Raw genomic sequence first — 23,675 nt, 5'->3', positions numbered from 1 at the left:
AAGTAAAATAAGCCAGGCCAGGTGTGGTGGCTCACACCTATCATCCCAGCACTTTGGGAGGCAGAGGCAGGAGGATCACTTGAGCTCAGGAGTTTGAGACCAGCCTAGGCAACATGGCGAAACCCCATTTCTATAAAAAATACCAAAAAATTAGCTGGGCATGGTGGCAAGCACCTATAGTCCCAGCTACTTGGAAGCCTGAGTGGGAGGATTGCTTGAGCCAGGAGGTCAAGGCTGCAGTGAGCCATGATCACACCACTGCGCTCCAGCCTGGCTGACACAGTGAGATCCTGTCTCAGAAAAGAAAAGAAGTAAGCCAGGACAGGGCAGGGAGCAAGCAGGGGCAGGACTGGCACTGTGGCCAGAAATGCTGCTGGGCCACAAAGGCGATGGGCAGCTGGGAACTCTACATTGAAGGCACAGAGGTGAGGCACAATGCCTGGAAGGCTGGTAAGTTGAATGCTGAGGACAGAAGAGTCTGATGACATACTACTGAATTTCTTTGTTTGGAGTACACATTATGTACTCTTTCTGGAGCGTGTCTACAAGCTCTATATGGAAACGATCTGAAGCTGAAAACATTGGCAGGGGATGTGAAAATCAGTCTTCGATGAACTATGCCAAAGAAACAGCTGCCTTCTATTCCCAAAAATGCTTTGCCCATAACTAAGCCTACATCTCCTGCCCCAGCAGCACAGTCAACAAATGGCATGCATGCTTCCTACAGACTCGTCCACCTGAAATACTCTCTTCTTGCTGAATTTACCTTGGTTGTGGAGCAGACGTTATTAGGTGTCTAGGTACAGCCATCTTATCCCTCTGTATTAAAGTGGTTTGAACTAATATTCATAGGGCACAGACTTTATCAAGATGGCATATTTAGGCCAGGCGTGGTGGCTCACACCTATAATCTCAGCACTTTGAGAGTCCGAGGTGGTGGAGCACTCAGGAGTTTGAGACCAGCCTGGCTAACATGGTGAAACCCCGTCTCTAACCAAAAATATAACAATTTGCTGGTGTGGTGCCACGTGCCTGTAATCCCTGCTACTTAGGAGGCTGAGGCAGGAGATCACTTGAACCCAGGAGGCAGAGGTTGCAGTGAGCCAAGATCGCACCACTGCACTCTAGCCTGGGAAACAGAGCGAGACTCCGTCTCAAAAAAAAAAAAAAGATGGTGTATTTAAGTTTGCAGTTTACATCCATCCCTAATTACTATCCAGATGGTGACTATCCATGCTTGATATTTGGTATTCCCATCTTTCACCTACTAAGTGATGCCACATCAGATGAACTGGATGTGAAGAGCATTTGGAAAATGGAGGTGGAAACATAACCAAATTTGGCAAGTACTAACAATATGCAGGGAGAGTTTTCTACAAGATTGATACAAAAAGCCCCCTAAACCCAGAGCCTGCAATATTGTATGAGAAAGATATTCAGCTTTTTAAGAGTAAAGTGGTTGACAGTGTTAAGGTATGCATTACTCGTCTGTCTGACCAATCTAAAATAGAAGACTCATGCAATTAGCTTTTCTCCATGGAATCCTTCTGTACATGATGAAGCCAGAGAAAAGATGCTGACTCAGAAAAGCCTGAAGAACAGCACAATAAGTGTTCGTGTCGCCAGCCTGTCATAGGTAAAGCCTGGCTCAGTACAATCTTTCAGCAAAGAAGAGAAAACAGTAGCAACTTAAGAGATGGTGAATCTGGTACATCATGCGCTTTCCTGCTGGACTCTGGACTAGTTCAAGCTGACCAATGGCAATGCACAGCTTGAAAAACAAAACTGTGGGCCGGGCGCCGTGGCTCACGCCTGTAATCCTAGAACTTTGGGAGGCCGAGATGGGCGGATGACGAGGTCAGGAGATCCAGACCATCCTGGCTAACATGGTGAAACCCCGTCTCTACTAAAAATGCAAAAAAATTAGCCGGGCGTGGTGGCGGGCACCTGTAGTCCCAGCTACTCCGGAGGCTGAGGCAGGAGAATGGCGTGAACCCGGGAGGCAGAGCTTGCAGTGAGCCAAGGTCGCACCACTGGACTCCAGCCTGGGCAACAGAGCAAGACTCCGTCTCAAAAAAAAAAAAAAGAAGAAAAACAAAACTTCTTAACAATGAAAAAAAGAAAGAAAGAAAGAAGCCAGAAACAGAAAGACAAATATTGTATGATTCCACTTATATAAAATATCTAGAACAGGCAAATCCATAAAGACAAAAAGTAGATGAGAGCTTACCAGGGCCTGACGACACAGGGAATAGAAAATTATTGCTCAGTGGGTACCAAGTTTCTGTTTGAAATGATGAAAAGGTTTTGGAAGATAGTGGTGATGGCTGCATGACACTGTGATCTAATTAAGGACAATGAATTATATGCTTCATATGTAGTATTAGACCACATTAATAGAATGAAGGAAAAAAAACACATGATCATCAATACCCTTACGTGATAATTTTCAGGGCTGTGAAAAAAAAAAAACACCTTTTCATGATTAAAAAAAATTCAACAAACTAGGAAAAGAAAAAAAATTCATAACATAATAAAAGTCATATATGAAACACCCACAGTAAACATCACATTTAATGGTGAAAGACTGAAAGCTTTTCCTCTAAGATCAGGAAGAAGGCAAGAATGCCTGTTTTCACCTCTGCTAGTCAATATAGTACTAGAAGTTCTAGCCAGAGCAATTAGGCAAGGAAAAAAAAATAAAAGGCATCAAAATTAGAAAAGAAGAAGTAAAATTATCTTCTTTTGCAGATGATATGATCCTGTGTCTAGGAAACCCTAAAGATTCCACATACAGAAACTGTTGGAACTAATAAACGAACTGAGCAAGGTAGCAAGAGGCAAAGTCAACATACAAAAATCAGTTGCATTTCTATACACTAACAATAAACAATCTGAGAAGCAAATTACAAGAACAATTCAATTTACAATAGTATCAAAAATAATAAAATAATTAGGAATTAACCAAAAGGCGAAAGAAAGACTTACATAGTGAAATCTACAAAATGGTGCTGAAAGAAATTTAAAGAAGACATAAATAAATGGAAACACATCCCATGTTCATGGATTGAAAGACTTAACATTGTTCTTTCTTTTTTTCTCTTTTTACATTTGGGCATCTCCTTGAGAAGAGCTTAATATTGTCAATATATTAATATTACCCAGAGCAATCTATAGATTCAATCTAATCCCTATCAAAATCCCAATGACATTCTTTGGAAAAATAGAAAAATCCATCCTAAAATTCAATGGAATCTCAAGGGATCCCAAATAGCCAAAACAATCTTGAAAAAGAAGAATAGGGATGGAGGACTCATGCCTCATGATTTTAAAACATACCACAAAACCACATTATCAAAACAGTGTATTATTAGTATAAAAACAGACATTAGACATAGAAACCAATGGAATAGAATGGGGAACCCAGAAATAAACCTTCACGTATGTGGTCGCATGATTTTTGACAAAGATGCCAAGATCATTTAATGAGGAAACGACAGTTTTTTCACCAAATAGTGCTGAAAAAGCTAGATATCCATATACAGAAGAATGAAGTCAGATCTTTACCTAACACCATATATAAAAATAAACTCAAAATGAACAAAAAACCTAAATGTAAGACCTAAAACTATAAAACTCTCAGAAGAAGACATAAGGCAAAGGCTTCACAACATTGGATTTGCCAACAATTTTCTGGATAGGACACCAAAGGCACAGGCAACACAAGTAAAAGACACACTGGATTTCACAAAAATTAAAAATTTTGTGCATCAAAAGATACTATCAACAGAGTAAAAAGGTAACCCACAAAATGAGAGAAAATATTTGCAAATCATATATGTGATAAGGGATTGACATCTTGAGTATATGGAGAACTCCTAAAATTCAATAGCAAAAAATGAACGACCCAACTCAAATATGGGCAAAGGACCTGAATAGACACTCCTCCTAAAAAAGATATGCAAACGGCCAATAAGCACACAAAAAAATGCTCAATATAACTAATCACTAAGGAAATGAAAATCAAAACTACAATGAGATGCCACCTCATGCCCATTAGGATGGCTATTACTAAAAAATCCCAGAAAATAACAAGTACTGGTGAGAATGTAGAGAAATTGGAACCCTTGTGTACTGCTGATAGGAATGTAAAATGATACAGAAGTTGTGGAAAACAGTACTACAGGTCCTCAGAAAGTCAGAATTACCATGTGGTCAGCAGTTCCACTTCTGGTTATATACCCAAAAAAATAGAAATCAGGGTCTTAGCTGGGAGCAGTGGCTCACGCCTGTAATTCCAGCACTTTGGGAGGCCGAGGCGGGTGGATCACCTGAGGTCAGGAGTTTGAGACCAGCCTGGCCAACATGGTGAAATCCCATCTCTACTAAAAATACAAAAATTAGCTGGGCATGATGGCACATGCCTGTAATCCCAGCTACTTGGGAGGCTGAGGCAGGAGAATCGCTTGAACCTGAGGTGGAGGTTACAGTGAGCCAAGATAGTGCCATTGCACTCCAACCTGGGTAACAGTGAGACTCCGTCTCAAAAAAAAAAAAAAAAGAAAAAAGAAAAAAGAAATCAGCGTCTCAAAGAGATACATGTACATTCATGTTCATAGCAGCATTATTCACAATAGCAAAAAAGGTGGAAACAACACAAATGTACATCTGCAGATGAACCAGATAAACAAAATGTGGGATATACATATAACAGAATATTATTCAGCATTAAAAAGGAAGGCAATTCTGACATATGTCACAACATGGATGAACCTTGAGGATATTATGTGAAACGAAATAAGGCAGTCAGAAAGACAAATAATGCAAGATCCCCTTATCTGAGGTACTTACACTAGTCAAAATCATGGAGACAGAAAGTAGAATGGTGGGCCAGGCACAGTGGCTCATACCTGTAATCTCAGCATTTTGGGAGGCCAAGGTGGGTGGATTGCCTGAGGTCAGGAGTTCAAGACCAGTCTGGCCAACATGGTGAAACCCTGTCTCTACTAAAAATACAAAAAAATTAGCCAGATGTCGTAGTGTGTACCTGTAATCCCAGCTATTCAGGAGGCTGAGGCAGGGGAATTGCTTGAACCAGGGAGGTGGAGGTTGCAGTGAGGCGAGATCATGCCACTGCACTCCAGCCTGGGTGTCACAGCAAGACACCATCTCAAAAAAAAAAAAAAAAAGAAAGAAAAAAAGTAGAATGGTAGAACAGTGGTTGCCAGGGACTGGGGTAGTAGGGAATGGGGAGATACTGTTTAATGGTAACAGAGTTCAGTTTTACAATATGAGAGTTATGAAGATGAGGGGTGATGGCTGCATAACATTATAGATGTATTTAACACCACTAAATTGTACACTTACAAATGGTTAAGATAGTAAATTTTACATTATGTGTATTTTATCATAATGAAAATATTAAAACTAAAAATTGGATCGACAACCTAAATATAAGAGCTAAAACTATAAAATTGTTAGAAGAAACTATGGCATAAACCTTCAAGACACTGGATTTGGCAAGGGATTCTTAGCTATGACAACAAAATAAAAAAATAGATAAACTGGACTTCATCAAAATTAGAAGCTTTTGTGAAAAGGACATTATCGAGACAGTGAAAAAACAAAAGAAATTTTTAAAAACAAAAAAATTTTTTTAATTAAAAAAGGAAAGAAAAGACAACCTATACAATGGAGAAAATACTTGCAAGCTGTCTATCTGACAAGGGACTAGTATCTGGAACACAGATCAAGAACTCCTACAACTCAACAACAAAAAGACAAAAACACAATTTAAAACTGGGCAGGTGCTGGGTGATGTGGCTCATATCTGTAATATCAGCACTTTGGGAGGAAAACGCAGAAGAACTGTTTGAGCCCAGGAGTTCAAGACCAGCCTGAGCAACATAGTGAGACCCATCTCTACAGAAATAATCATAATAATTAGCCAGGTATGGTGGCGTGCACCTGTAGACCCAGCTAATCGGAAGGCTGAGGTAGGAGGATCCTTTGAGTCAAGGAGTTCAGAGGCTGTAGTGAGCTATGATGATGCCACTATACTCCAGCCTAGGTAACAGAGCAAGATCCTCTCTTAAAAAAAGAAAAAAAAAAATCCTGGGCACAGTGGCTCATGCCTGTAATTCCAGCACTTTGTTTGGGAAGCCAAGGTGGGAGGATCTCCCGAGCCCAGGAGTTTGAGACCAGCCTGGGCAACATAGTAAGACATTGTCTCTACAAATAAAAAAATTAGCCAGGCATGGTGGCATGCTGTGGTCCCAGCTACTCGGGAGGCTGAGGTGGGAGGATCACTTAATCTAGAGACGTGGAGGTTAGATTGAGCCGTGATCGCACCACTGCACTCCAGCCTAGGCAACAGAGCGAGACCCTGTATCAAAAAAAAAAAAAAAAAAAAAAAAAGGCAAAAGCTTTAGCAGGTATTTCTCCAAAGAAGACATACAAATGGCCAACAAGCATGTGAAAAGATGCTGTATGTCATTAACCGTTAGGGAAATACAAATCAAAAATACAATAGGACACCACTTTACACCCACTAGGATGGCTAGAATCAAAAAATCGGAAAATAACTAGTGTTGGCAAAGATGTGGAGAAACTGGAACCCTTGTGCACTGCTGATGGGAATGTCAAATGGTGCAGCCACTGTAGAAAACAGTGCAACGGTTTCTCAAAAAGTCAAACGAAAAATTACCATTTGACTCAGCAATTCCACTGCTAGGTATGTACCCAAAAGAACGGAAAACAGGTACTCAACTACTTGCACACATATGTTCATAGCAATAGCCAAAAGGTGAAAAAAACCCAAATGTCTACTAATGGATGAATGGATAAACAGTGGTATATCCATACAATGGTAGCCAGACCTAAAAAGAAATGAAGTATTCATACATGCTACATGGATGAATCTTGAAAATATGCTATGTGGAAGACACCAGAAACAAAATTTCATATATTTAATTATTCTATTTACATGAAATATCCAGGACAGGTAACTCCATAGAGACAGGAAACACACTGGTGGTTGCCAGAGGCTGGGTGAAGGACAAAATGGGGAGTGACTGCTTAATGAGGAAGAGATTTCCTTTGGGGTGATGAAAATGTTTTGGAACTACATAGAAGTGATGGTTGCACTACACTGTGAATGTACTGGCCACATTTAATTGATCACTTTATTTATTTTATTTTATTTATTTTTATTTTTATTTTTGAGACAGTGTCTCATTCTGTCACCCAGGCTGGAGTGCAGTAGTGCAATCTTGGCTCACTGCAACCTCCACCTCCCAGGTTCAAGCAATTCTCCTCCCTCAGCCTCCCGAGTAGCTAGGACTACAGGTACATGCCACCACAGCTGGCTAATTTTTGTATTTTTAGTAGAGATGAGGTTTCACCATGTTAGCCAGGCTGGTCTTGAACTCCTGACCTCAGGTATCTGCCAGCCTCGGCCTCCCAGAGTGCTGGGATTGCAGGCATGAGCCACTGCGCTCAGCCTTAATTGTTTACTTTAAAATGGTTAATTTTGTTATATAAATTTCACCTAAAAAATTCTTAAAGTTATTACAGCACTGACTTTGTGAACAATTTGACAGCCCAATTTGGATAAAGCTAAATCAATCACCTTAACCAGTATTCTTTCTTTACAATAAGGAATTAATTGTACAACATAATCTCTAGTAAAGCATAATCATTTCACACAAAATAATTTGCTTAGATGGCCCATTTTTCTAAGTGCAGTTTCTAAAACACATACCCTTTAAAAAGAAACGTACCATTATATATGTCTGGGAGCCCTCAGAAGAGTGTGGTTGGGGGTGGATTACTTCATGATTTGATTCTGCCTTTCCGGAAACCACTGTAGCAAAAGGCTTGGATTTAGAGTCACCATTTTTAACGTTATTTTTGGAGGTTTTTCTTTATAAAGAAGAAAAGAAAGAGTTATTATCAATATACTGAAGATTAAGGGTTTTTAGGTATATGTGGGAGTGTGTGTATATAATGAATTCCCTTACAGAACTGCACCATTTATAGAGAACAGTTTTCTAAAAATCTAAGGGGCATCCTACAAAACACCTGACCAGTAGTCTTTGAAACAATCAAGGTCATAAAAAATAAAGAAAGTGAGAAATGATCACAGACCCCTGATTAGATGTACTATATCCTGGATTGGATCCTGGAACAGAAAAGAGACGTTAGAGAAAAAAACTGGTGAAAGCCAAAGAAAGTCTGGAATTTAGTCAATAGTAATATTTTTCTTTCTTTTTTTTTTTAAATTGAGACAGAGTCTCACTCTGTCACCCAGGCTAGAGTGCAGTGGCGTGATCTCAGCACGCTGCAACCTCTGCTGCCCGGGTTCAAGTGATTCTTGTGCCTCAGCCTCCCGAGTAGCTAGGACTACAGGTGCGCGCCACCATGCCTGGCTAATTTTTTTGTATTTTTTTTTTTTAGTAGAGACGAGGTTTCTCCATGTTGGCCAGGCTGGTCTTAAACTCCTGACCTCAGGTGATCTGCCAGCCTTGGCCTCCCAAAGTGCTGGGATTACAGGCATGAGCCACCATGCGTGGTCAAGTCAACAGTAATATTTCGATGTTGGTTTCTTAGTTTTGACAAATGCATTAGGGTATGTAATCTGGTAATCACAGAAGAAACTAGATGAGGGGTATACAGGAACTCTCCACACTATCTTTCCAACTTTTCTGTTTATACAAAATTATTCCAAAATAAAAATTCTATGGGAGATTGCCTCACATACGGGAGTATCAGGTTAATTTTCATTTTCAAATTTTACATGTCTGTAATAATACCACAACTGCTTGGCTAACTTTGAGAGTAAAACTGATTGGTACACTTAGTCCTGCTTATAGAATAAATGTATACAGGAATAATATCCCCAACTATTTTAGTATGTCATTTCTAAAACTGGGCTAAACCTCTGGAGAATTCAAGAGGAGCATGGAGATCAGTGCACTGGAAGGCCAAAAGTCTACTTGGTGGGAAATTATATAGACAATGTATACAAAAAGATGGTTCTTCTTTATTCCCTGAGGCATCTCTAGCATTGCCTCCTCTCTTTCCAAATTTAACATGCCACAAGGCAAGAGGAGAAGCCAAACAGATTGTGATAGTTTTGTCCAGCCCTAAGTCTTAGATCCTGGAACACCTGTTTAGTAAAGGTAGGATCTGCAAGCCAAAGCAAGGAATTCTCTTGGGAAGTTATATGAATGAAGAGGGAACTTTATGCAAGCTCTCAGAAATGTGAGCACTACTTTTTAAATATTACTATCTTACACAGTAAGATGTATAGGTTTCTCAGATAATCTCTAATTATTATATGATTTCTAAAACATATGCCCTCTTTATTTTTTATTATTTGGCTGCTCCTTGAGAACAGGACTAGCTCATAGGCAGTGAGCCCAGAGTAGTGCATATGTCCTTTACACTATATGTCTTAGAACCCTCTGAGGAATGTGACAGTGGTTCTCCAAATTTCTGATTTTAGCAATTAAGCAAATTTCAACATGTATTTGAAGACTGGGAGAATATGCCATGCCAAAATGTGCTACTTTGGCATAAACATTATTTTGGGCTAAGGTTCTTTAAAAAGTAAGTGCAAGCTTTGGGAGGCCAAGGTGCGCGGACCAGGAGATCGGGAGTTCAAGACCAGCCTGGCCAACATGGTGAAACCCTGTCTCTACTAAAAATACAAAAATTAGCCAGGCACAGTGGCGGGTGCCTGTAATCCCAGCTACTGGGGAGGCTGAGGCAGGAGAATTGCTTGAACCTGGGAGGCGGAGGTTGCAGGAGGCTGAGATCATGCCACTGCACTCCAGCCTGGATGACACAGCAAGACTCCATCTCAAAAAAAAAACAAAAAAAAAAGTAAGTGCAAGAAGGGCACTCGATCTTCCCTTTTTCTTCCAGAAAGCAGAAGATAAAACTCCCATGTGAAATATGTCCTCCCTGTACCAGAAGGAAAGTAACATTCTTATTATCAAGAATGGAAAGATGAAACTGAGAGAATTCTATAAACAGACCTTATTAAAATAATTCTTATCTTCCTTTAGCCTCTCCACATAGTTTACTTTTCCACAATTGCCTCTCTTTGTTCAATCAAGCAAAAAGCATTTAGGTTTTGCCACTTCTTTGTATTTTTAGTAGAAGTTAGGTCTTCATTTCCTTATGAGGGCTCCTGTGTCACATAAAACTTATTCAGGTATTAAATAAATTTATATGCTTTTCTCCTGTTAAATTATAAGTTTAATTCTCAAGCTCAGCCAAGATACCCTAAGAGGGCAGAATTTTGCCTCCTCTACATATGTAATCATGCCATTTTATTTCTTGTTTTTAAGAAAACTCACTATTAATTCTTGCATATGAATATTACAGAAGCCACCCTCTTTTACTCCATCTATTTAGCCCAGCTATTTGCAAGGGAAGTATCTTACATCTTTGTGGCCTCCAAAAAGAAGGAGATTTGCCGCTTTATATAAGGCTGCCTCAGGATGCTCCTCACAGATGGCCTTTCTTCAGGCCTTTTGCTCAGCATTGTTCTTATCAGTTCTGCCAGCTCTGGGCTGTAATCTCTTGGCATTGGTGGCAGCTACAAAGAAAAATAATACTGTAATTATGACTAACGGTCTTGTGAAACAAAGTAAAAGCTGGTAGAGGTTTCCCAATATTTATTTATAGTCATATATCCACATAAGCAGAAAACAATCAGTATATTAGTCTACAGTAAGTGTACTGGTATCCCAGTTGTAAGATAACAAGTTGTAAAATTATAAAAGTATATCCTTCAACCCAGCAGTCCCATCTGATGACACTCTCATTCAGAAATAAGAGTATGAGTTTCCTAAAGACTTATGTATCGGGATGTTCAATGCAGTACTGTTCTTGCAGTAGTAAACAATTGGAAACATAAATGTCCCATAGGGGATCTGTGGAATAAATTATCATACATTCTTCTTATAAAAACTAGGGCCAGTCGCAGTGGCTTACGCCTGTAATCCCAGCACTTTGAGGCCGAGGCGGGTGGATTGCCTGAGGTCAGGAGTTTGAGACCAGTCTGGCCAACATGGTGAAACCCTGTCTCTACTAAAAATACAAAAAAATTAGCTGGGCATGGTGGCATGCACCTGTAATCCCAGCTACTCAGGAGGCTGAGGCAGGGGAATTGCTTGAACCAGAGAGGTGGAGGTTGCGGTGAGCCGAGATCACGCCACAGCACTCCAGCCTAGCAACAGAGCAAGACTCTGTCTCAAAAAAAAAAAAGAAAAAAGAAAAGAAAAGAAACTAGGCAGCAGGTTAAAAAATATAAGACTTGGGCCAGGTGCGGTGGCTCACAGCTGTAATCTCAGCACTTTGGGAGGCCGAGGCGGGTGGATCACGAGGTCAGGAGATGGGAGACCATCCTGGCTAACACAGTGAAACCCCATCTCTACTAAAAATACAAAAAAGTAGACGGGCGTGGTGGCGGGCACCTGTAGTCCCAGCTACTTGGGAGGCCGAGGCAGGAGAATGGCATGAACCCGAGAGGCAGAGGTTGCAGTGAGCCGAGATTGCACCACTGCACTCCAGCCTGGGCAACAGAGTGAGACTCTGTCTCAAAAACAAAAAAAAAAACAAGACTTGCAGGTACCGACTTGGAAGGGATGTGTTCCTCATATATTAAGTCAAAAAAACAAGTTATGTACCATGTGAACAGCCTGATTCCAGTTCAAGAATCTGTGGGTGTGCATGTGCGCATGCACACACACACACGCGCACACATACACACACACAGAGTTATGTCTGTATAAAGACAGGAAAAACCCAGAAAGGCCATGTACCAATTTGCTAGCAATGGTTATCTTCCAGGGAATGGGAATAGAAAGAGAAGAGAATTTCACTCCCTTCTTGTTTGATTCTTAAGTAGTGGCATTATGGGAAAATTTTACTTTTGTGTGTGTTTTTCAATATGCTTCAAATTGAAAAATTAAATAAGTTGTGGGATAGTATTAAAATCAATAGGTGATTTATGGCCTTTAAAACTTAACGGTACATTGGCCAGGCGCGGTGGCTCACACCTGTAATCCCAGCATTTTGGGAGGCTGAGGCAGGCAGATCACCTGAGGTGAGGAGTTCGAGACCATCCTGGCCAACATGGTGAAACCCTGTCTGTACTAAAAATACAAAAATTAGCGGGGCGTCGCGGCATGTGCCTGTAATCCCAGCTACTTGGTAAGCTAAGGCACGAGAATCACTTGAACCTAGGAGGTAGAGGTTGTTGTGAGCTGAGATCATGCCATTGCACTCCAGCCTGGGAGACAAGAGCAAAACTCCATCTCAAAAAAAAAAAACCTTAACGACACATGGATGCCTGACACTATAAAGGGCAACTAGCCTCATGGAACATACAAAGCCGGTCACTCTGGAGTCTATATCAGATACAGATATAGATTCTTAACTAGTTACTGATTGTTGTGATGATTATCAAAGGAACAACAAGTTCAGAGTAAACTCATTTTAAATGTAGCTCATTGAATCATAAGCTGCTTAGAAGAGACAAATAGCCTCTCAGGGCATCGGCACATCCTATGACTATAGGCATAGGTTTTCAAAAAGCCAATTCTTTTGAGCCATTAAGCCATCTTACAGATTAATATTAAGAAATGATCCATCAATCCCTTTTCCTCTAGTCTGACCTTCCCCACAGAAGGGACCCACCATTGTTAACTATCAACCCAATCTCAAAAATTACTCATTGACTCACCAAAATCAACAATGATTTTGCTAGTAGCTATTTAAAAAGCTGCACTATAGAAACACTGGTCAATTAGTTCTAGATTATTCTTTACCTTTCCTTCAATAATCCGATAAACTAAAGAATTCATATCTTTTGCATTGAAAGCATGCTTCAAGGTGGCCATTTCATAGACACAGCATCCTAGAGCCCAAACATCAGACTAGAAAATAAAAACAGTAAATGGTTAAATGTCAGAATAGCTTATTTACATTTTTTTCCCTTTAAAAAAAGAAAACATTTTCCTTAAACCAATTCATAGATAATTCTCTGACTTAACTAACTTCTGAAATTATGAGTACTCTCCCAGAGACAAGGTAAGCCAGCATACAGAGCCCAATCCTACCTTATAGTTGTAGGGTTTGTTTGAGAACAATTCAGGGCTCATGTAGTAGGGTGTGCCAATGAGGGTGCTAGCCATGTCACAGTGGTTCTCTAACACTCGGGCAATTCCTAGGTCCCCCACTTTGATGATGTTTGTTCTTGTTAGGAAGACATTTTGAGTTTTCAGATCTCGATGAAGGATGTGTTTTTCATGTAAATACTGAGGAAAGAAACAAGATTTTATTACATATAAATAGACTTAATTATGTATTTATTCCTGGCTTATTATATACCATCAGCAATGGCACGAGTTAGAGTCTTTGACCGTAAAGAGTAACCAACCATACAATTCCTTATTCAACAAACAAATACCTACCAAACATTATTGCTTTATAATCTCTAAATAAAAGGTCTAATTTACGATTTTTGAAATGAGAAAATTAAGTTCCGTGTGTTGACTTACCCAGTACCCATCAAAACTGTTCCCTGGTAGCTTGACAATTATACCATTTTGGCATTGCATGAATCCAGTTTAAAAATATGTTTACAGGCCGGGCGCAGTGTTCAGCAGTTTGGGAGGCCGAGGTGAGCGGATCACTTGAGGCCAGGAGTTCAAGACCAGCCTGGCCAACATGGCAAAACCCCATCTCTACTAAAAAAATACAAAAATTAGCTGGACATGGTGACGCATGCCTATAATCCCAGCTACTTGGGAGGCTGAGGCACAAGAATCACTTGAACCCAGGAGGTGGAGGTTGGAATGAGCCATGATTGTGCCACCGCACTTGAATCTGGGCGACAGTGACACTCTGTCTCAAAAAAAAAAAAAAATGCTTACAAACTCCCACTGACAGTAGGACAACTTATACAAAGTCAGACGCACAGTCCTCTCAGAGCCATGAAATCCTCAGCTTAATAATATTTTCAAGTATAGCAAGAGCATTTTTATTTAGAGAAGTATCTCAGCCAGGCGCGGTAGCTCACGCCTGTAATCCCAGCACTCTGGGAGGCCGAGGTGAGCGGATCACCTGAGGTCAAGAGTTCGAGACCAGCCTGGCCAACATGGTAAAACCCCATCTCTACTAAAAATACAAAAAAAAAAATTAGCCAGGTGTGGTGGCAGGCGCCTGTAATCCCAGCTACTTGGGAGGCTGAGGCAGGAGAATCGCTTGAACCTGGGAGGTGGAGGTTGCAGTGAGCCGAGATCGTGCCACTGCACTCCAGCCTAGGTAACAAGGGCAAAACTCTATCTCAAAAGAAAAAAAAAAAAAAAAAAGAGAAAGAATTTAAACATGGTCAGTTAATTCTGGACAAGTCTACCCAGTTCCAAAATAGTATTTCATAAACAGCCTTGCTTTTGAGTTATATGCATATTAAAACACAAACTTGTAGGAACACTTATTCCATCTTATGGAATGATGTGCTGCCCAATTCTAAAAAATAAAAAAAGAAAACTTGTTGTGCATTCCCATCTACTGTACCCCAGCAGAGTGACAGATGAAATCACTGGGCATATCAATTAGCCTAGCCACCTTTCAGCATGGCACAACTGACCAATAAATAACAAACACAGTCACTCTTTGCTCTTGGTTGCCTCAGGGTCCTTAAAATTGACTTTGCTATAAATGGCAAATGAGTGGGCTTCCCCTGCAATTAGACATGAAATCTATGTCTATTTTAATATAGGTATCACTTGCTTAGAAAAGTTCCAATGCTACAGCAAGAGTGATTGGGTCAACTTCACAAATGAATTTTCCAAAAAATACATTTCTATATGTAAGTATCTGAAGAAAAATTTTCCTAAAATACACCTGCCATCTTCTTGCCATCTGGGAACAAGCTAGGATGCTGTTAGTCTACACAGTACCTGCAAAGCCATGGCGATCTGTACAAACCACTCTACCACCTGATTCTCAGGCAGAAGCTGCCCTTTCTGCTCCTTGAGCTTTCGGTACAGATCACCTCCTTCACAGAAGCCCATGACAATGTAGAGCAGACCATCTCCTCCTTCCCATGACTCCTTGTAGGTGACAATGTTGGGATGCTTCAACTGAGACAAGAGCTGGGCTTCCTGTTCAGCAGCTCGCCGCTCTCGGCTAGAGGCATTTCGGAGGTTCAGTTTTTTGATGACATACTAAAAACAAAACATGTATTTTTACAATGTGCAAATAAACGTAAGATTTGTGGCCTCAGAGTTATCTAAGGGCTCTCAAGAATACCCTCAAAACCAACCTTGTGGAGCCTGTCAGATAACCTATTCATTTTGTTTTTCACCAAGCACAAAATCGGGGAAAATATTTGCTATTATTGATACTTCTTATAAGTTAGATTTATAGCAGTGTAGGGCCACAAAAAAATTACCTTTTCCATCTGCATTTCACAATTTCATTAATGACTAAAAAAAGTGAGTTCAAGATAACATACCATTGGATCAATTATAAAACCTGTGCTAGCAATTCCTTAATATCTGGCCATACACAGTGGCTCACACCTATAATCCCAGCACTTTGGGAGGGCGAGGTGGGTGGATCACCTGAGGTCAGGAGTTCAAGACCAGCCTGGTCAATGTGGTGAAACCTGTCTCTACTAAAAATACAAAAATTAGCCCAGTGTGGTGGTGTGTACCTGTAGTCCCAGCAACTTGGGAGGCTGACACAGGAGAATTGCTTGAACCTGGGAGGCAGTAGTTGCAGCAGTGAGCCAACATCGCACCACTGCACTCCAGCCTGGGAGGCAGAGCAAGACTCCGTCTCAAAAAAAAATTAAAAAAAAAAAAAAATTCCTTAATATCTAAGCTCTCCCAAAAAGGTGCATAAAATATAGCCTGACTATACATTTGCAGACAGAATAGTCTGTGGATTACATTAGATACTCAAAGGGATCCATGGCCCCCTAAGTTTAACAGTCACTGATCTTCAGCATACAAAATTATTCACACTTAAAAGAAATCAATAGCCTCTAACACCTAATACATTGCCCTCAATCATCTCAAAGACCATACAATTCATTTCTTCAACACATACATAAATGTGTTTTGTGAAGTGTAAACTAAAGCTCAAGTAACTAGCTATTGCTAGTTCCCTATCATCAGCCCCAAAATCCAATGATTCCCCCAATGCCTACTGAACAAATCTCTTATGCATGAGCTTGTGTTTCACGCAAAGCAACTAGCAACAGAGACAAGGAAGAACAGGCAATTGGGCCCTATATTTAGGGGGGACATCTCCTCTCAGCTTGCCTGGAGCAGTCCTGCTGTCCTGGTGTAACTATTAGTAATGCCTCCTTTCAGTTTCAAAACTGTCCCAGTTTGTACAATACATTATATTGTCACCCTATTAATAAACCACATTGAAGAATTGGTTCATTATCCTGAGATTAATGGGATAAAGTGTTTTAAACAGAGGAGTGACAACATCAGATTTAAATTTGAGAAAGATGACTGAGGCTGCAGTGAAAGTGATGGATTGGAGAAAAGCAAGTCAAGTGGCGGCGACCAGTTGGGAAACCGTGACCATAGCTTTGCTAGAGACAACAGGGTGTCCTGGATTGGGGTGGTAGCAGTAGAGATGAGAGGAGGCCTATTGTCTTAGTGATAGATGAATATAATCAGTGTTGGGGTGCGTGGGGAGGCTTAAAAATGACTCCAGGTGTCCGGCTTGGGCAATTGGTGAGTTGGTGTCGCTATTCACTGAAATGGAAGACATGAGAGAAGGTTTGTCGGGAAGAAAATGAGTCGAGTTTTAAGTGAGTCCAGCAGTCTACAGTAGAGACGTTTGGGGGGGGCCCTTCATTCAAGGAATAATGCTTGCTAGGCGCTGTATTAAGTCCTGGGAATGCATGATACCTGCTCTCATGAGAGTGTCGGAGTTGGGAGAAAGGTGTGTAGATCAAGCATGCCAATTAATAAAACAAAGAAGTAGATAGGCAGAGACTGAAAATTTTTACATAAAACTTAGAATCGTATTTAAAGAAAATGAAAATTAAAAGGAAAAAAATTTAACACAACAAAGAAGTAGAAGTAGTTCTGGGCGCATATTACAGGGAGGCCTGGCCTCGTCTTGGTCTGGGACCATTTCCCTGAGGAAATGCCATCCGAGATGAGCCCCTTGCGACCACCCCCGACCTAATCTACCGATCGGCGCCCTCGGCGCACCTCTGCCCGCCCCCACCCCTTGCCGGGCCCCACCCCTGCAGACCTGCTTGCCGTCCCGCCGGTGCTTCACAAGCGTCACCTCTCCGTAGCTCCCCTTGCCCACAACCCGCAGGTAGCAGTAGGCGGCCAGGGGCATGTTCCCAGCGCTGGCCCAGAGTCGGGATGCGGCGGCAGCGGCGTGTAGGGCAGCGGGCGGCAACAAGAAGCTCGGTTCATGCCCGAGAGGGGGCAGTCGGGGCGGCTGTTGAGGCAGCCAGCCCCGGGCGGGATCGCTGGGGTCCGGCCCACGACGACGCCGCTGCCATAGCGATCCGGGCCGGGAACAGTTCTGCGCATGCTCCTGCGTCCCCAAAGGACCGCCATAGAGCGGACGCCACGAGCGGCCAGAGAGGTTCCGCAGCCCCGGGAGGACCCGCCATAGAGCAGAGGCTCCAGGAGGCCAGAGCGACTCCGCCAGGCCCCGCGCGCTTTCTGTGCGTCCTTTCCGCCGTCCGGGTCCCCGCCACAACAGAGTCCGGAAAAGCTTCCTCTTTTTGGGCACGTTTGTCCTAAGCCCGTTACAAGTATTGTTCGTTGATTCTGCAAATATTTATTGACCGCCTATGTGCCAGGCCAACAAAGTCCCTGCCCTCCTGGGGCTCATGTTCTAATGATTGGGTGACAGACTCTCTACCAGTAACATTTGCTGTATCCGCTTTATCACATGCCGTCTCTGCATCCAGCAATCCATCCTATTTTTTGATACATTCAAAGTAAATTGGAGATATCAGTACCTTTCATCCCTAAAAACTTTCGCCTGCTAATTGAGAACTACAAAGACTCCTCAGCATTTAACGACTACCCTAACCACTGCACTGAGAGACTTGACTAAACTCTAACATGGCATCATACTAAGTTAACAGCCTAAGGGCGGATCTCTAGGTAGACCTAGGCTCCTTTAAAATGCCTGCCCAAGAAAGCTCAGGGGTGCCAAAAGAATTCACCATTTGTTCCAGCCAAAGCCTCCCTTTCCCAGAGTGCTTCCTTTTTTTTTTTTTTTTTTTTTTTTTGAGACAGGGTCTCGCCCTGTCACCCAGGTTGGAGTGCAGTGGTGCAATGGTGCTCACTGCTGCCTAGACCTCCTGGGCTCAAGCCATCCTCCCAACTACAGGCACACACCTCCATGCCTGGCTAATCCTATTTTATTTTTTTTCAGAGACAGGGTCTCACTATGTTCCCCAGACCGGTCTTGAACTCCTGGGCTCAAGCAATTCACCCACGTTGGCCTCCCAAAATGCCGTTATTACAGGTGTGCGCCATCGTGCCTGGCCTCTTTCCTTTTTATGGCCAAATAATATTCCATTATATGTATATACCACAATTTGTTTATCTATTCATGCAGTCATGGACACGGATAGCTTCCATCTTTTGGCTATTGTGAGTAATTCGGCTATGAACATGGGTGTACGAATATCTGTTTGAGTCCCTGCTTTCTTTTTAATTCATTTGGGCATACACTCAGAAGTGAAATTGCTGGATCATATGCTAATTCTAGTTTAATGTATTGAGAAACCACCACACCATTTTTTACAGCAAACTGAACCATTTTACATTCCCATTAGCAATCCACAGGGGTTCAAATTTCTCCTCATCCTTGATCTATATCTTGATAGGAGATTTGGATGTATGAATTTGTCAAAATTATCTAATGGTACATTTAGTATTTGCACATTTTACTCAAAGCAATTTCATCTTCACTAGAAAACCAAACAAAAAGAACCATAAATAAAGATTGAACTCTAGTTAATGATATTATTAAAGATAAACAAAGCCAGGCATTAAAATGATGAAAATAGATTTTATTCAGTAACTACTGACAGTAGGGGAAACAGCTGAACTCCATTCCATTTGCGCAGGGGTGACTGGGCATTCCAAAGGAAGAATAAGGGAGTAGGCAGGGGAGCATGCAGGGGCTCACTTAGATTCTGGGAAGTGAAAAATTAAAAGGAGTGGTTAGCGTAAATGTGATTAGGCCAACTGTGTCTGCTACCTGGCAATTAGGGAAGTTAGGATTCTCTTCTCCCACATAGACTGGGAGACATGAGCTCTACCTTTATGATGATTACATTTCAAAGGAATGGATTTCAGGTCCTTGAGAAAGACATTCCTAGGTTGTAGGAAATACATAGGTATATATCTCAGAGGGACAGAGGAAGGATTTGTAATTGTTAGCTTTTTAAAGTTAGTGCTCTAGAGGCTGCACACTATGACTCACACCTAATCCCAGCACTTTGAGAGGCCAAGGTGGGAGGATCACTTGAGACCAGCCTTCGCAACACAGTGAGACCCCCTTCTCTACAAAAAATTTTCAAAATTAGCTGGGTGTGGTGGCGCATGCCTGTAGTCCCAGCTACCTGGGAGGCTGAAGTGGGAGAATCAGTTGAGCCCCAGAGGTTGAGGCTGCAGTGAGCCATGATCCTGCCACTGCACTCCAGCCTGAGTGACAGAGTGAGACCCTGTCTCAAAATAAATAAATTTTTAAAAAGGAAGGATGTTCTGACATGCTACAACATGGATGACCCCTGAGGACATTATGCTAAACAAAATAAGGCAGTCACAAGAGGACAAAAGTATGATTTCACTTATGTGAGGTACCTGTAGTAGTCAAAATCATAGATTCAGAAAATAGAATGGTGGTTGCCAGTTGTTGGGGAGAGGAGGGAATTGGTGGTTGGTGTTTAATGGGTGCAGAGTTTTAGCTGGGGAAAATGAAAAAGTCCTGGAGGTGGATGGTGGTGATGGCTGCAAAACATGAATGTACTTATGGTTAAATAATAAATTTTATGTTTTGTATATTTTACCGCAATAAAAAATTGTGGCACACTGCTCCTGTAATCCCAGCTACTCAGGAGGCCGAGGCATGAGAATCACGTGAACCTGGGAGGCGGAGATTGCATTGAGCCGAGATTGTGTCACTGCACTCCAGCCTGGGCGACAGAGTGATACTCCTTCTAAAAAAAAAAAACAAAAAAACAAAAAACCTATCATTCATTCTATAGACATTTAGCAAGGGTCTACTAGCCTGGCCCTGGAGGACAACTATGAACAAGACAGACAAGGGCCTGCCCCTGTGGGGCTTGCCTCACAGGTAAGCCCCTGTCGAAGGGGGAGACGGCTATGCATACTAACAAGCTACCCTTGCCAACTGAGGTCAGTACTGTTCAGAAAAGCCGCCAGGCCCAGCCTGGCCATCCAGGAGAGGTTGCCCCAAGCAAGCACCGCATGAGTGGAAGTTTTTTGTGTGTTTTTTTTTTATTATACTTTAAATTTTAGGGTACATGTGCACAATGTGCAGGTTAGTTACATATGAATACATGTGCCATGCTGGTGTGCTGCACCCATTAACTCGTCATTTAGCATTAGGTATATCTCCTAATGCTATCCCTCCCCCCTCCCCCCACCCCACAGCAATCATCATTCTCAGTAAACTATCGCAAGGACAAAAAACCAAACACCGCATGTTCTCACTCATAGATGGGAATTGAACAATGAGAACACATGGACCAGGAAGAGTGGAAGTTTAAACAAAAACTTTTTCAGGCAGAGGAGCAACATGTGCTAAGACCCAATGGACTCATTTTGTGACTTTACCTCCACACCTCAGCGTGAACTCCCTGAGGATGAGGCCAGGCCTATCTGCTTCAACACCCTAAACCCAGCAGGTGTAAATGAAGGAATTACCGGTTGCTGAATGAATGAGTGGCGAAGCACCTGCCTACCTGGATCTAAAAGAAGTCTCTGCAGTTGAAGCTGAGAGACTCAGAGGGGCCATGGGCTAGGTGACATAGAGGGGTCAGCAGGGACCATACCACTCAGGATAGGGTGTGTGAGATAGGGAAAGGCCTGCAACAGACTGACCTTTCTAAATGGTGACTCTGGCTGCTGCCTGGAGCAGAGCAGAAGAAGGAGATGAGCCGTCTAAATGAGGGATGAGGGCGGCTTGAACTAGGTGGTGACAGGGGATGGGGAGAGAAGTTAATGGATTAGAGGGATATTCAGAGGGTGGGAGGTGGGGTAGGTGGTCAAGGAGACTGAGGCACCCAGGATGCCACCCAGCCTTCTGGCTTGGATGGCCAACTGGATGGCGGTGGCCTTGACTGGAGTGGACAACAGGGGGAAGATCTGGCTTAGTAACGGGGTGTGGGGAGGAGGAGACAAAGGTCAGGAGTTCAGTTTGGACATACCAGATGGAGGGGCTGTGGGCACATCAAGCAGACAGTTGGCTGTGTGTGGGTGGAACTCAGAGCAGATCTGGGCCCATGTGCTGTCCCACCAGCACCAGCAGTGCAGCTACCCTCCCCATTCTCAATCCTCAGCAACCATAGCTGCTTTCTGTCCACCCTGGCACCCACTTCCCACATGCATATGGTGGGCCAACTTCTCTTTCTCTGTACCATGAGGATAATATTAACAATAATATCTGTCTGTTGCGGGGAGTTGTGAGCAGTAAATGAATTCGGACACGATGCTAAGAAGCATGACAGGCACAGGTCATAGTTAGCTCTCCCCATCTCCTGTCCACCCTCCCCCTGTGCAAACATGCTTCTAGCACTTTACATGGACTAGGCATGGTGCTAGCCATCTCTCAACAGCCCAGTCTTGAACTCATCACACCCTTGCTCAAAATGTCTTAAGTATCTCCAACCAAAAGGCTAATCACTTTCAGACCCCTGGGCCAGCTGGTCCCAACCCCCTTCCCAGCCACCTTCCCCACCCTCTTCATCAGTTCCTGCTCCCATCCCAGACACCTCCACCTTCCCACACCATACGTCCCACCTGCCCATCTGCTTTTATCTCCCTCCCTTCCCACCTTCCCCTTTCCAAGCACTGCTCTTTTTTCCAGGCACCTCATCCAGGAACCTTCTCTTAATCCCTGCAGGAGATGAGCCTCTGCCCCTCCAAATTTCTATCTCTTCAGCTTCTCATCACTCCTTAGGATTCAGTGGGCTCCCTTTGACTTGTCTGATTCCCTTTTCCCCTGACATCAGCCCACTGAACACAGCAGGGCACCCAAGTTTCTGTATGGTGGCATCCCAGTGCCTGGCATTGTGCCCAACACACTGCAGGACTCGGTTGATACTGGTGCAGGAAATAAGCAGAACTTCAAATGTACAGTGTCATGTCGATCCAGCTTCTCTTCCACAAAGGCCAGAAGACAGGCCAGAAGGTGACCCTGGCCTAAGGACAATAAACTCTTCCCAGAAGCTGCTCTGTGAGACAAAGTCCAGGACAAGCAAACAGAGATCAGTGAGGGCTCTGGGCCCCCTCCTCTTATCAGGGTCACAGCAGCCAGCACATCCCAGCCCAGGTCACAGACTGGACTGGCCAGGGGCCCTGTCTGCCCAGTATGCTGTGGTTTTTGGGGAACAGGGTGGGTTTGGCCATAAAAAAATAAGAAACTGCAGGTGCAAGATGGGTCTCTGGGAACTCTTGTCTTTAGGATCTTCAAGTCTGCTTCTCTGTCATTACATGATGGGTTTGGGCTTCAGAGCCTGAGAGACCTGGTTTGAATCCCTGTTCTGTCTCTTGGTATGGGGCCAGTGTCCCAGGAATGTTGCGAGGATAAAATTAGACAATAAAAGGTTTAGAGGAATGCATGACACAAATGAGTCCTCGATTATGAAAACACGTCATTCATCTTCAGCTCCCCTTTATCTGCCAGGTCTCCCTGCCCAGGTGCAGGAATGAGGAAGCTCACTTCTGTTCTTTCTAGATCTGGGTAAGAACCTCCAGAGAGGTGAAGCAACTGGCCTAAAGCATGGATCTCCCATCATGCTTCACCCCGACCATCCAGACTGTCTCTGACAGAGCTAATACCAGGTTAGCACTGTGAGAATCACCAGCATGGCTGGATGTCACACACTTCTAAGCCACCGTGTCTGCCTCCCTGGCCAAAGCATGACTGAAAAGTGTGTTGATGCTGAAAGAATTTTGAAACAGTCTGGGCAACAAAGTGGGACCCTGTTTCCCTCCCTTCCTTCCTTCCTTTCTTTTTCTTTTCTTTCTCTCTTTCTTTCTTTCTTTCTTTCTTTCTTTCTTTCTTTCTTTCTTTCTTTCTTTCTTCTTTCTTTCTTTTCTTTCTTTCTCTCTCTCTCTTTTTCTTTTCTTTTCTTTCTTTCTTTTTGGAGACAGTCTCGCTCTGTCACCCAGGCTAGAGTGCAGTGGCACAATCTCACCTCACTGCAACCACCACTTCCCAGGCTCAAGCTATTCTCCTGCCTCAGCCTCCTGAGTAGCTGGAACCACAGACGCATGACACCATGCCTGGCTAATTTTTGTATTTTTGGTAGAGATGGGGTTTCATCGTGTTGCCCAGGCTGGGCTGGAACTTCTGGCCTCAAGTGATCTGCCTCCCTCAGCCTCCCAAAG

At 42.8% G+C, this 23,675-nt stretch overlaps 1 protein-coding gene and 1 pseudogene across 5 annotated transcripts in view; one reads left to right on the top strand and one right to left on the bottom strand.

Moving 5' to 3' along the window:
* Positions 1-17,602, bottom strand: part of NEK4 (NIMA related kinase 4) — a 59,227-nt gene extending 41,625 nt beyond the window's left edge. For 3 of the 5 annotated variants that reach the window (XM_054483957.2, XM_054483960.2, XM_063661091.1), the window contains exons 1-6: positions 17,311-17,602; positions 14,982-15,248; positions 13,137-13,334; positions 12,846-12,953; positions 10,455-10,609; positions 7,782-7,923 (exon numbers count right to left, since the gene is read on the bottom strand). In XM_054483957.2, coding sequence (XP_054339932.1) covers positions 7,782-7,923; positions 10,455-10,609; positions 12,846-12,953; positions 13,137-13,334; positions 14,982-15,248; positions 17,311-17,403 — 963 coding nt within the window. In that variant the 5' untranslated portion in view covers positions 17,404-17,602. The remainder of the gene's footprint in view (positions 1-7,781; positions 7,924-10,454; positions 10,610-12,845; positions 12,954-13,136; positions 13,335-14,981; positions 15,249-17,310) is intronic. The other 2 variants (XM_063661092.1, XM_063661093.1) reach the window with 2 other exon arrangements.
* LOC129034268 (AKT-interacting protein-like) lies at positions 521-1,720 on the top strand (annotated as a pseudogene).
* Positions 17,603-23,675: the final 6,073 nt, after the last annotated feature.

Source organism: Pongo pygmaeus, chromosome 2 (assembly GCF_028885625.2).
Source record: "Pongo pygmaeus isolate AG05252 chromosome 2, NHGRI_mPonPyg2-v2.0_pri, whole genome shotgun sequence".
Taxonomy (NCBI): Eukaryota; Metazoa; Chordata; class Mammalia; order Primates; family Hominidae; genus Pongo; species Pongo pygmaeus.
This window is presented reverse-complemented; position numbering and strand designations above follow the sequence as displayed.